Source organism: Hylobates moloch, unplaced genomic scaffold, assembly GCF_009828535.3.
Source record: "Hylobates moloch isolate HMO894 unplaced genomic scaffold, HMol_V3 SCAFFOLD_1, whole genome shotgun sequence".
Classification (NCBI taxonomy): Eukaryota; Metazoa; Chordata; class Mammalia; order Primates; family Hylobatidae; genus Hylobates; species Hylobates moloch.
The window spans coordinates 101,402,417-101,416,491 of NW_026652276.1; the positions used below are offsets into that span (position 1 = coordinate 101,402,417).

Sequence of the window (14,075 nt, forward strand, 5' to 3'; positions counted from 1 at the left end):
GTGCAATGCAGGGCTTGGTGCTTCCCTGCCTGGCCCTGGAGGGAGCTGGGTGGCCTGGCTTCGGGGGAACACAGGAGCCAGGACACATGTCAGCCCAGCAGGTGTGGGGGGAGCTGCAGCCTTCGGCAGTGGGGTCAGTCCCTGGGGGATGTTTCCAACGGTGGGCGGCCTGGCTGGGCCGGAGGAGACATGTTCACGGGCATCTATGAGATGCCCCCTTGAGGAGGCTGAGTTATTTGAGGGCTGCTGCAAAGTACGCTAGGCTCAAATTCTCTTTTCCCAGCCAGAGCCCTGGCCACACGGACTCAGCAGGGCCACCGGGGTGGGGAAAGGACCCCTCCCCCGCCCCCCGCAGCCACCGGCCTCCAGGTCTGGGCCACAGAATGGCCTCTAAGGCTGACTCAGCCGCTCCCCTGGGCTGTGGCAGCAGGAGGCGGGGGCTCAGGCCCTGGAACCGGTGCAGCTTGCCCGTGGCCCCAGGCAGCGAGGGGACAGCCTGGGGGACTTCCTGTCTAGGCAAGGCCATTGGCCTGGCCTGGCCTGTGGATAGTGGGGCCAGGGTCCGGCCCAGGCCAAATGAGTGCCCTCCTTGTTATGACACCAAGTGACTACAAGGGAGGCAAGACCCCTCCAGGCCTCTCAGCCGACACTGGGTCCCACCACACACAGTGACTGTGCTGTGCAGTGCAGGTTCTGGCCTTTTCCCTGAAGGCATGGGGTAGACCCGAAGCCGCGCTCTTGGGCCGCACATGCACGCCGCAGCACCAGCTGCCCTGAGCTGCTCGTACAACCAACCACCTTTCCCCTCTTCTCCAGCTGTAACCTGGAGAGTCAGCCATGCCTTGTCTTTTGTTCTCATAAATAGTCACTGGGGCGGGGCGCAGTGACTCACGCCTGTAATCCCAGCACTTTGGGAGGCCAAGGTGGGTGGATCACCTGAGGTCAGTAGTTTAAGATCAGCCTGACCAACATGGTGAAACCCCGTCTCTACTAAAAATACAAAAATAGCCGGGCGTGGTGGCAGGCGCCTGTAATCCCAGCACTTTGGGAGGCCGAGGCGGGCGGATCACTTGAGGTCAGGAGTTCGAGACCAGTCTGGCCAACATGGTGAAACCCCGTCTCTACTAAAAAAATACAAAAAATCAGCCGGGCGTGGTGGCAGGTGCCTGTAGTCCCAGCTACTTGGGAGGCTGAGGAAGGAGAATGGCGTGAACCTGGGAAGCGGAGCTTGAAGTGAGCTGAGATCGTGCCACTGCACTCCAGCCTGGGCGACAGAGCGAGACTCCATCTCGAAAAAAAGTACAAAAATTAGACGGGCGTGATGGCAGGCACCTGTAGTCCCAGCTACTCAGGAGGCTGAGGCAAGAGAATCACTTGAACCCAGGAGGCAAAGGTTGCAATGAGCTGAGATCACGCCATTGCACTATAGCCTGGGCAACAAGAGCGAAACTTTGTCTAAAAAAAAAAAAAAAAAAAAATCACTGGACTTCTTCATGCTCTGATCACATCTCTTGTAAAAGCTTAAGCTCTCTCCGGGGTCCGGGTTGGCCGTTTCATGGAATTCTGGGTGGCCTGGTTGGGGTCTCTAGAAATGTGGCTGCAGCAGAGAACAGACCCTGATACGCAGTTCCCCGTGCTGAGGGGCCCTTGGGGAGTCACGCCGAGGGTCCCCACGAGAAAGTTGTGGCATCCCCGGGGGCCGGAGAAGAGCCCCGTGTCTTCTGAGGGGTTTGTCCTTTGTGTCCCCTGCAGACATTTGTCTGCGACCCTTGCCCTCCAGCACGTCTGTACTTTCCTGCGGCCTGTAGAAACGCCTCTTACGGTTTAATATGTGTTCGCTTTGCTAAAGAATGTCAACATCGGCCAGGTGAGGTGGCGCACACCTGTCATCCCAGCACTTTGGGAGGCCCAGGGGTGCGAGACCAGCCTGGGCAACATAGCGAGACCCCATCTCTAAAAAAATTATTTTAAATTAGCCAGGCTGGGCGCAATGGCTTGCGCCCGTAATCTTAGCACTTTGGGAGGCTGAGGCAGGCAGATCACTTGAGATCAGGACTTTAAGACCAGCCTCGGCAACAACATGGTGAAACCATCTCTAGCAAAAATACAAAAAATTAGCCGGGTATGGTGGCGGGTACCTGTAATCCCAGCTACTCAGGAGGCTGAGGCAAGAGAATCGCTTGAACCCAGGAGGCAGAGGTTGCAGTGAGCTGAGATTGTGCCACTGCACTCCAGCATGGACAACAGAGCAAAACTGTGTCTCAGAAAATAATAAATAAAAATAAATTAGCTGGGCGTGGTGGTGCATACCTGTAGTTCCAGCTACTTGGGAGGCTGAGGTGGGAGGATTGCTTGAGCCGGGGAAGTAGAGGCTGCAGTGAACTATGACTGTGCTACTGGCTGGGTGCAGTGGCTCACGCCTGTAATCCCAGCACTTTGGGAGACCAAGGCGGGTGGATCACTTGAGGTCAGGAGTTTGAGACCAGCCTGGCCAAGATGGTGAAACTCTGTCTCTACTAAAAATACAAAAAATTAGCTGGGTGTGGTGGCGCTTGCCTGTAGTCCCAGCTACTTGGGAGGCTGAGGCAGGAGAACCACTTGAATCCAGAAGGCAGAGGTAGCAGTGAGCCAAGATGGTGCCACTGCACTCCAGCCTGGACGACAGAGGGCGACTCCTCAAAAAAAAAGAAAAATAACTAAAATATGATTGTGCCACTGCACTCCAGCCTGGGTGACATTGAGACCCTGTCTTTAAAAAAAAAGAAAGAAAGAAAGCAAAGAAAGAAAAAGAAAAGAATGTCAGCACGTCAGCATTCCTCCAAAGAGTGGCTTTGGGTCAAGACAGGCCGGCTCTCCTAAACAAATGGCTCCCTACGGCTGGGAGAGGCAGCAGCCCCTTACTCTGGCCTAAGCCTTTTGGGAGGGGCCCTCCTGGGCCTTCTCCTGCCACCCACGTTCCTGGACCATCTGTGCCCCTGCCCACACAGTACCACACTTCCCAGACTGTGGAATGCATCTCCAGTGCCATCTGGGGGCCAGTTACTGTACCTGGTCCCCAGGCAGAGCTCTTGGCCTGGCAGCATCCAGGCGGGTATTAAGTGCCCAGTGATGGTGGCACATGGGTGGGGACGGAGCCACATCCAAGTCTAGCCCTCTGATTAGGAGGATGACAGTCTTGGAATTTCTTGTTCTCTTTCTCCTAGGGTTCTCGTTCTCCCAGCTCCAGCCTTTTTAGTTTCGAGGCACGAGGCAAACCATTGCTGTGAGAATAGCAGCGACCATGGGTAGGGCCATGGTGGCCAGGAGAGGAAACCTCAGGGTCACCCCAGAGCCTGTGGGGAGACGGAGGGTGAGCTGTTGTTGGAGCTACAGAAACGCCTTGAAGAGCAGCATGGGCAATGAGGAACGCCATTGCAGCCTAGAAATTCAGTTTCTGGAGGTTTAGTGACTTTGAAGAGTCTTTAAGAACAGAGGGCTCCAGTCCAGGTGCGGTGGCTCACATCTGTAATCCCAGCACTTTGGGAGGCAGAGGTGGGCAGATCACCTGAGATCAGGAGTTCGAGACCAGCCTGGCCTACATGGTGAAACCCTATCTCTACTAAAAATACAAAAATTAGCCGGGCGTAGTGACACATGCCTGTAATCCCAGTTGCTCGGGAGGCAGAGGCAGAAGAATCACTTGAGCCTGGGAGGCAGAGGTTGCAGTGAACCGAGATCACGCCACTGCACTCCAGCCTGGGTAACAGAGCAAGACTCTGTCTCAAAAAACAAAAACAAAAACAGGGGCCTCTGCCTCAGTTTGCCCGGGAGCCAGCCGGGGCCCATCCTAATTTGGAGCACAGTCTTCCCGGTGCCTAGACATGCCAAGGCCCCTCCCACGTGGGACACCCTCTCCGTTTAGTACCTGACCACCTGTTTCAAAACGGAGGTGTTTCTGGTTTAGAAACTTGGAAGGCGGAATGTGTTTTCGCATCTTCTAGGAAGGGTCTGCTGAGGACCAGACCACGTAAGCCTGAGTGGATCCTGACTCAGCTGCAGCCCTTACCTGCCTCGTGCTGATGATCTATGCATGGCGTTATGTAGATCACGTGCGGCAGACACATCCACCGTCCTGTGTGCGGGTTTTTAAAACAGTTGCCCTGGATGAAACTGAATAAACCAGTGACGCTATTCAAAGTCTTTCTGTTCTTGGGGGGACGCTGTGGGCAGAGAGGATACATTGCAGCCCCTGGCCCTCCCCTGGCATCTGCTGACTGGGGGACCCACATCGTGGCACGAAAACCTTCTCCTGGAGTGCCCTCTGGCCTCCTGTCGCTGGTCACTGGCCAGTGTCCTCCCAGGCTGCCCCGGCAAGGGGGCGTGGACATCTCTAGAGTGGAGGCAGGGTACTCATGTCCAGACACGCCGCCGTGGGGCTCCACCCCTAGAGCGCAGGGTGCCTCTGCCTGCCGCTTCCCCTCCCAGACAGGGCGCTCTCTTTCTACAAACAAAAGAAGGGGCAGCCCCAGAGGGTGGCTGAGCGACAACAGAGCCCACCTGGATAGGGTCAGCTTGGAGGTTCCCCCAGTCCCTTCAGGAGAGGAGCCACCGGAGCACTGGTCACCTCAGGACATTCTCCAGCCCCAGGTCCCTGTGGGGCAGCAGGAACAGGTGGGTCCCTCCTGCGGGCTGGTGGCACTGCTGAGGAAGCACTAGACAGCCTTTTTTTTTTTGAGACAGAGTCCCTCTGTCGCCCAAGCTGGAATGCGGTGGCATGATCTTGGCTCACTGCAACCTCCTCCTCCCGGGTTCAAGCAATCTTGTGCCTCAGTCTCCCAAGTAGCTGGGATTACAGACACGCACCACCATGCTTGGCTAATTTTTGTATTTTTAGTAGAGATGGGGTTTCACCATGTTGGCCAGGCTGGTCTCGAACTCCTGACCTTGTGATCTGCACACCTCGGCCTCCCAAAGTGCTGAGATTACAGGTGTGAGTCACCTTGCCCGGCCTATGTTTATAGATTTATTTTAGAGATGGGGTCTGGCTCTATTGCCCAGGCCGGAGCTGGAGTGCAGTGGTGCAATCACAGCTCTCTGCAGGCTCCAGCTTCTGGGTGAAAGCAGTCCTCCCACCTCAGCCTCTCAAGTAGCTGGGACTACAGGCGCACACCACCACACCCAGCTAATATTTTTTTGTAGAGATGGGATCTTGCTATGTTGCCCAGTCTGGTCTTGAACTTCTGGCCTCAAGCGACCCTCCTGCCTTGGCCTCCCAAAGTGCTGGGATTACAGGTGTGAGCCACCATGCCTGGCCCATTCTGTTTTTTGTCGGCCACTGAGGTAGAGGCCCTCTTCTAGGAAAGAATTTCTGTTTGTTTTGTTTTGTTTTGTTTTTTTGAAACAGTCTCTCTCTGTCTCCTAGGCTGGAGTGCAGTGGCATGATCTCAGCTCGCTGCAACCTCCACTTCCTGGGTTCAAGCAATTCTCCTGCCTCAACCTCCTGAAAAGCTGGGACTACAGGCATGCACCACCACCATGCCCAGCTAATTTTTGTTGTTGTTGTTGGTTTTTGAGATGGAGTTTCACTCTTGTTGCCCAGGCTGGAGTGCAGTGGCACTATCTCAGCTCACCACAACTTCCGCCTCCCAGGTTCAAGCAATTCTCTTGCCTCAGCCTCCCAAGTAGCTGGGATTACAGGCATGCGCCACCACACCTGGCTTATTTTTGTATTTTTAGTAGAGATGGGGTTTCTCCATGTTAGCCAGGCTGGTCTCGAACTCCTGACCTCAGATGATCTGCCTGCCTCAGCCTCCCAAAGTGCTGGGGTTACAGGTGTGAGCCACTGCACCCAGCCTTTCTTTTTGTATTTTTAGTAGAGACTGAGTTTCACCACACTGGCCAGGCTGGTTTCGAACTCCTGGCCTCAAATGATCCGCTGGCCTCAGCCTCCCAAAGTGCTGGATTACAGGCATGAGCCACCGTGCCAGGCCTTCTTAATATTTTTAACTCTGGCAATTCACCCTAGAGGCTGCTAGGAATCAGGTGTGCCAAGCAACTGGCACCACTCCATGGAAAGCATCTGGGGCAGTGCCTTGGTTCTGCCAACCCTGAGAGGCCAGGCTGCCCCTTGGGCTGGGCAGTGGCCTCAGTACCGAGCCCCGGGCCAGCAAGCCCACCAGCCTCGAGAAAGACTGCACTTCCGGTGGAGGCTGCAGTTTCCTGAAAGGGAAAATCTGCCCCACCCCTGTCAAGGGCAGGACACAAGTCACTGGCATTGAAGGACCCACTCCACACCCAGCCGATTATTGATGCAGACTTTTTTTTTCCAGATAGAGTCTCACTCTGTTGTCCAGGCTGGAGTGCAATAGTATGATCTTGGCTCACTGTAACCTCCGCCTCCCGGGCTCAAGTGATTTTCCTGCCTCAGCCTCCTGAGTAGCTAGGATTACAGGCGCCCACCACCACGCCCAGCTAATTTTTGTATTTTTAGTAGAGACGGGGTTTTGCCATGTTGGCCAGGCTGGTCTTGAACTCTTGACCTCAAGTGATCCTCCTTCCTCAGCCTCCCAAAGTGCTGGGATTATAGGCATGAGCCACCTCGTCCGGCCCAAGACTTTTTGCCTCAGATGCTGCAGAGCTCTGGTGAGGCCCAGGAGGGCAAGGCCCAGACAGGAGCCTAAACCCGTGTAGAACCTGCCAACCTATAGCTCACACCTGTAATCCCAGCACTTTGGGAGGCTGAGGTGGGCGGATCACTTGAGCCAAGGAGTTCGAGACTAGCCTGGGCAACATCACGAGACCCTGTCTCTACAAAAATACAAAAATTACCCGGGTTTGGTGTCGCCTGCCTGTAGTCCCAGCTACTGGGGAGGCTGAGGTGGGAGAATCATCTGAGCCCAGGGAGGTCCAGGCTGCAGTGAGCCAAGATTGTGCCATTGCACTCCAGCGTGGGTAAAATAAGTGAGACCGTGTTTCAACCTCTTTCCCAGCCCATCTCTGGCCCACCCACCCATGGGTTCTGTGGGATAGGGGACAGGCCAGCTCAACGCAAATCGAGGCAGGAATAACCCCAGAGAATAGGCCTTGCATGGAGCTTGGCCCCCGTCCCTGCCTGTGAGGGAGGACCAGCCTCAGCCTCACCACCTGCCACTCTGAGCAAACAGGCAGCGCTGTTTCCTGAACATCCTTCCGAAGCGGCTGGGGGATGTCAGCTGAGCCCCCGCTGGGCCTGCTCTGGAGCGGGATGTCTCCGGAAGCCGCCCTCGGAGCGGGCATTTCCCTATTTGGGTGTGTCTCAGTCCCATGCCTCACTGTCCCCTTGCTTGAAGCTCCAAGAGCATGAGAGTGGGCGGCCTGGTCTGCTGAGGAAAGTGTGCTGATGGATGTGGAAATGGTCACTCCAAACACGGGTAAGCAGACGTTACCCTGCAGGCGGTGGCTCCTGGGGCCCAGCCCTGCAGAAACACATGGGGCAGGCTGGGCAGAGGGGCTCACACCCATTATTCCCAGTGCTTTGGGAGGCTGAGGCAGGAGGATTGCTTGAGCCCAGGAGTTTGAGACCAGCCTGGGCAACATAGCAAGACTCTTATCTCCACTAAAAATCAAAACAAAACAACCAGCTGGGTATGGTGGCACACGCCTGTAGTTCCAGCTACTGGGGAGGCTGAGGGGGAGGATCACTCAAGCCCAGGAGTTCAAGGCTGCCATGAGCCATGATTGTGCCACTGCACTCCAGCCTGGACAACAGAGCCCCGCCCCTGCCCCGCCCCCCAAAAGAAAGAAAAAAAAAGAGAGAAAGGAAGAGAAAGAAAGGAAAAGAAAAAAGAAAAAGAAAAAGGAAACATACGAGGCTATGGGGCAGTGTACGGGGGCCAGGCTGTGGCAGAAGCATCCCAGCGTGGCCTTCTCCAGCCCCATCGTGGTTGGGTAAGGTGTCGCCGTGGGTCGTGTCACAGCTTCAAGGAGAGGCCCAACTCTGGTGTCACCAACTTAACAGGTAATGGAGTTTCCTAAAGTGTGCTCTGCAGGAGTGCTGGAAGGGCCAGCATGGAAGGACCCCAGGGAGGGAGGTTTCTTTGCTCCACAGCATCCCCAAGCCTCACCAGGCCTCACCCCTCCAAGTCTCTATGTGCATCGTTCTCCAGATGTCCCTCCCCATTGCTGGAGCATCCTGCAGGGGCCAGCCCAGCCTGTCGGGCAGAAACCCTGCACTGGTCCTCTGGAGAGTGGACCCGTGAGCTGGCTTATCTGCTCCAGTGCAGTGAGGATCAGCTGGAGCTCTGACCTGACTCACATCTGGATGCGCAGTGAGGGGCCCGTTGGGGCCGTGATACCAGGACAAAGCCGGGCTCTGTGCTCTTGCTCCAAGTGAGTTGACCAGGGAGCTGAAGTTAAGGTGGCCTGGGAGCCACTTCCTCCTACCTGGTGGGTGGGCTGTCATAGCCACTAGAAACCCATCAGCCTTTCCCCTGGGTCTATGCGGGGCTCTTCAGCCCTCCTGGGGGCTCAGTGGCTGGGACGCTGCTTTACAGACAGTGCACGGCTCTGCCACCTGACAGCTCCCAGAGGGTTCTGGGGGTGACTCTAAAGAGTGGTGCTGGCCCCGAACCTTTCCTGTTCCCCTGGATTTAGTTCCCAGCAGGTGGTGGGGAACTGAACATTTTGTCCCATAGTGGTGGGAGAGAGGGCTGGCCACATGGGTCCAGGCCACCCCCTCAGCCTCCACAGCCTGCCCCTCGCCCAGCCACAGGAACAGCATAGCAGCTACCCCATCCAGGTAAGCCCCCCACACACAGCCCCATCACAAAGGAATAGCCTCCTGGTGTAGTGGGAGGTGAGGAGCTTTTTTTGTTTTCCTTTTATTTATTTTAGGGACAGGGTCTTGCTCTGTTGCCAAGTAAGTGCAGTGGTATGATCATGAGCTCACTGCAGTCCTGACCTCGTGGTAAAGCCATCCTCCCGCCTCAGCCTTTCGAGTAGCTGGGACTACAGGTGTGCACCACCATGCCCAGACGCCCAGCTAATGTTTGTATTTTTTGTAGAGATGGGGGTCTCACTATGTTGCCCAGGCTGGCCTCAAGCGATCCTCCCACCTCAGCCCCGCAAAGTACTCGGATTACAGGTGTGAGCCACTGCGCCTGGCCGGGAGCTTTAATTTTTCCTACTTGTTAACAGCGTTAAGGGGCTGGGAGGAGGCTCTCAGATTTCCCTGCCCTCCTCACATCCCCAACCCCCCCGGGCGTGGGGGTGTCAAGCATGAGTCAGGCTGAGCCTGACTCTGAAGCTGTTCCCAGCTCTTTAGTCTAAACTTCAAATCTTCAACCAACTCTGTTCCCTAATCCAACACATTCCCCAAATGAAGGGACTGGACAGTGAGATACTGGGAAACCCCATGAAAATGGATGCATAATAAAGGTGAAAATCATTTAAAATGTTCCCTTTTTTTTTTTTTTTTTCAAAACAGTCTTGCTCTGTCGCCGAAGCTGGAGTACAGTGGCGTGATCTTGGCTCACTGCAACCTCCACCTCCCGGGTTCAAGCAATTCTCCCACCTTAGCCTCCCGAGTAGCTGGGATTACAGGTAAGAGTCACCACACCCGGCTAATTTTTGTACTTTTTGTAGAGACGGGTTTTCACCATGTTGGCCAGGCTGGTCTCGAACTCCTGGCATCAAGTGATCCGCCCACCTCAGCCTCCCAAAGTGTTAGGATTACAGGCGTGAGCCACTGTGACCTGCCCCCAATATTTTTAAGCTCAAATGATCCCACGTCCCCAAGACTGTGACAAACTAAATAACCAAAACAAGCGTGGCCACAGTCCAGGTGGAAGGGGGCTGCCCCGAGGTGCGTTCCCATCAAAACCTGCTCCTGGGCAGGGCTCACACTGCTCACAGCATCAGGGGTCAGCCATCTTCTCTTGAAACTCCGTGAGTTGCAGGAAGCCCTGTTCTGTGCTCCTCATTTCAATCCCGGGATCAGTCAAGTCTGGAGCCAGGGAGGCGGCTCACACGGGTCTTCCCTGGAAGGAGAGGGCGATCCGCAGCAGTTCCTGGCCCAGCTCCTGCTGCCTCCCTCCGGGGCCAAACTCGGCCGACAGCTCCCGGAAAGTGACACAGACACGGCGGGCCTCGATGTGTCTGCGGTGGATGGCGTGCTTCCACTGGTGCCGTGCAGCCCCCGTGAGGACCAGCAGGGAGCGGGTGGGTAAGGGGATGGCCACCTCCACCTCCTGGCATAGCACCGACCTGCTGGGTGCTATCACGCTGTCCACCAAGGCCTCCGGGGCAGCCGACGGGGCCGAGCAGAGGAGCAGGCTCCCGGGCGCCTCCCGACACATGGACAGCACGGTGGGGGACAGGAGGTTGAGGCTGACCAGCCGCTCCCCCCACAGCCAGGCGTCGTCCAGGTGGGGGTCGATGGCAGAGCCGCGCTCAGGGCAGTAGTCCAGGTTGCACTGCTCGACGGGCCGGAAGCCCTCCAGCCCCGGGTAGAGGCCCATCCTCCGCACTACCTCCCGGCTGAAGCTGGGTAGGCCGCAGAAGCCCTCGGTCTTTAGCTTCTGTTTCCGAAAGTTGACTTTGGGGCCATAGTCCTGAAGGATGAAGACAAAAAGGACGTGAGGTGTCTGAGTTTATGAAGATGTCTACCACAGACTAGGTCGGAAGAATTCAATCACAGTGACCGAGGCAAGCAAAAGCCCCCTGGCTTCATGGAGGTGAAGCAGGAGGAGGCAGACTCAAGGAGACAGAAGTGACAGCAAATGGCTGGGCGTGGTGGTGTATGCCTGTAATCCCAGCGCTTTGGAAGGCTGAGGCGGAAGGAGCTCTTGAGGCCAGGAGTTCGAGACCAGTCTAGGCAACAAAGTGAGACCTCCTCTCTACAAGAAATTTAAAAATTAGGCTGGGCATGGTGGCTCACGCCTATCATCCCAACACTTTGGGAGGCCCAGGCAGGTGGATCGTTTGAGCCCAGGAGTTCGAGACCAGCCTGGGCAACATAGCAAAACTCCGTCTCTAGTAAAAAAAAAAAAAAAAACAAAAATTAGACAGATGTGGTGGCACAGGCCTTAGTCCCAGCTACTTAGGAGGCTGAGGTGAGAGGACCGTTGGAGCTCAGGAGGTTGAGGCTGCGGTGAATGGAGACTGAGCCACCGTACTCCAGCTTGGGAGACAGAATGAGACACCCTGTCTCAAAATAATAATAATTATCTGGGCTTGGTGGCACATGCCTTAGTTTCAGCTACTCAGGAGGCTGAGGTAGGAGGATCACTAGTACCTGGGGGTCAAGGCTGCAGTGAGCCAAGATCGCACCATTGCACTCCAGTCTGGGCGACAGAGCGAGACCCTGTCTCAAAAAAAAAAAAAAAAACAACGAAAAACCTGTACACAAATGTTCACAACAGCCAAAAAGTGACGACAACGCCAGTGTCCATCGACAGATGAATGAGGAAATGAAATGTACAAACATCCAACAGGATGTCACAAAAGAATGGGGCTGGGCGCGGTGGCTCATGCCTGTAATCCCAGCCCTTTGGAAGGCTGAGGCGGGCGGATCACTTGTCAGGAGTTTGAGACCAGCCTGGTCAACATGGTGAAACCCCGTCTTCACTAACAATACAAGAATTAGCGGGGCATGGTGGTGGGCACCTGTAGTCCCAGCTACTTGGGAGGCTGAGCCAGAAGAATGGCTTGAACCCGGGAGGCGGAGGTTGCAGTGAGTTCAGGTCATGCCACTGTACTCCAGCCTGGGTGGTAGAGCGAGGCTCTGTCTCAAAAAAAAAAAAAAAAAAAAAAAAACTATAATGAAGGGTGAGGGGGCACCCGGGGATGTTTGGACACAGGTGGGGAAGGAGTTGGAGCGGTGGGCCCGGGGAGGGGGAAGGTGGGAATGCGTGTGAGGAGACAGGACACTGATGGTGACAATGGGAGGTGGGGGCGCCTGCAGCTTGGGAGAATGGGGTGGCTTCACCACCACGAAGCCAGCTGCAGAGAGGGGCAGAGAGCCCAGCAGTGCATATCACGGGGAGATGGGGTGCCTGGGTGCACCTCTGCCCATCGGACACATGTCCTGCAGTGAGTCTGGCTGCCCACAGCCCCAAGGTCTGGGGAACTCGCCCACTACCAACCCTGGAGGTTTGTGGGGTGTGGCTGCAAGGAGGGGGATGGCCCCCAGCAGTAGGGCTGTCCCCCTCAGCGCAGCCCAGCCCTCCCCATGAGCTCAGGGCCGGTCTACCTGCTTCCTCCGTCCAGACTGGGAGAGCTTCCAGGGGTCACGGTCCATGAGCTGCACCAACTCGGCTTCTTCCTCCCGGGTCACAAAGTCCTCGATCAGCATCACTCCTGGGAAGGGGAAGGCCCAGCCCTCAAAGTCAGACTCCTCTGCGCCCACGGCCCAGCCGGTGTCGGAGCAGTACATGAAACGGTATGTTTTCTGCAAAAGAAACACAGGTCCACAGGCTGGGCAACACAGCGAGACCCGGTCCCTACAAAAAGTTAAAACAGGCCGGGCGCGGTGGCTCACGCCTGTAATTACAGCACTTTGGGAGGCCAAGGCGGGTGGATCACCTGAGGTCAGGAGTTCAAGACCAGCCTGGCCAACATGGTGAAATCCCATCTCTACTAAAAATACAAAAATTAGCCAGGCATGGTGGCAGGTGCCTGTAATCCCAGCTACTCAGGAGGCTGAGGCTGGAGAATTGCTTAAACCCGGAAGGCAGAGGTTGCAGTGAGCCAAGATGGCACCACTGCACTCCAGCCTGGGTGACAGAGTGAGACTCAAAAAAAAAAAAAAAAAGTTTAAATAAAAATTAGCCGGGTGTGGCAGAGCACACTTGTCATTTCAGCTACTCAGGAGGCTGAGGCGGGAGGATCATTTGAGCCCAGGAGGTTGAGGCTACAGTGAGCCATGGTTGCGCTACTGCACTCCAGCCTGGACAACAAAGCAAGACCCTGTCTCAAAAAAAAAAAAAAAAAGGGAAAGACACATCTTGGAGCCATGGCAGCCCCTGGCACTTGTGTGCCCTCAGGAGACCCTCTGATGGCTCATTCCTCCCCTCAGGCCACCGTGGAAGGCAGCTGGAGTCTAGGGGGAGGTGCAGGCAGAGCCTCTGCCCCGGGCTGACCGAGAAAGGCCCGCAGCCCTCTTGAGCTAACACGAATTTGATTGGTTTCCTTTCTCACTTTCCTCCTCTGTAAAAGAGAAGGGTTTGTACAACACGTTTTTCCTTCTCCATTTTACAAAGGAGGCTCAGCAAAGTTAAGGAACCACCCCGAGGCTGGACAGCACCTCCTGCACTCCCATCTCCTCAGCTGCTTCTAGGAGGCCCCAAACTGACTGACTACCTTGAATCTGTGTACCCTAATCTCTTTAGGTCTTTGCTGACGCCACCCCGGTGTCCCAGGGGCTGGCCCGTGCCTATCTCCAGCCTGAGGGTCACCTAGGAGGGCAGCCTCCTTCCCTACAGAGCTGAGCGTTCAGCTGAGCTCCTCAGTGCCCCACCCTCCCTTCTCTTCACTCTTGTCCTCAGGGCACCTTTCCAGACCCAGCATCACCCCTCAATCCTCATACCCTGGGCTGTCACTCAACTCCCACCCCATGTCTCTCTCTGCTCTGCCACCATCCCCAAGGCCTGGCAGTACTCTAAAGGCTCCCCATGCTAAAGAAAGTCTAGAAACCAGGCCGGGCGCGGTGGTTCACGCCTGTAATCTCAACGCTTTGGGAGGCCAAGGTGGACGGATCACCTGGGGTCAGGAGTTCGAGACCAGCCTGGCCAACATGGCGAAACCCCGTCTCTACTAAAAATACAAAAACTAGCCAGGCGTCGTGGTGCGCGCCTGTAATCCCAGCTACTCAGGTGGCTGAGGCAGGAGAATCCCTTGAACCCAAGAGGTGGAGATTGCAGTGAGCCGAGATCAAGCTAGTGGACACCAGCCTGGGTGACAGAGTGAGACCCCATCTTGAAAATAATAATAATAGGCCGGGCGCAGTGGCTCACGCTTGTAATCCCAGCACTTTGGGAGGCCGAGGCGGGCGGATCACGAGGTCAGGAGATTGAGACCACGGTGAAACCCTGTCTCTACTAAAAATACAACAAATTAGC

General features: G+C 55.7%; 1 protein-coding gene across 1 annotated transcript in view; it reads right to left on the reverse strand.

Annotated features, from left to right (window-relative positions):
- Positions 1-8,821: 8,821 nt before the first annotated feature.
- The window catches only part of ALKBH4 (alkB homolog 4, lysine demethylase), a 9,164-nt gene continuing 3,910 nt past the window's right edge, over positions 8,822-14,075 (reverse strand). The window contains exons 2-3 of the mRNA XM_032756145.2: positions 12,209-12,406; positions 8,822-10,568 (exon numbers count right to left, since the gene is read on the reverse strand). Coding sequence (XP_032612036.1) covers positions 9,981-10,568; positions 12,209-12,406 — 786 coding nt within the window. The 3' untranslated portion in view covers positions 8,822-9,980. The remainder of the gene's footprint in view (positions 10,569-12,208; positions 12,407-14,075) is intronic.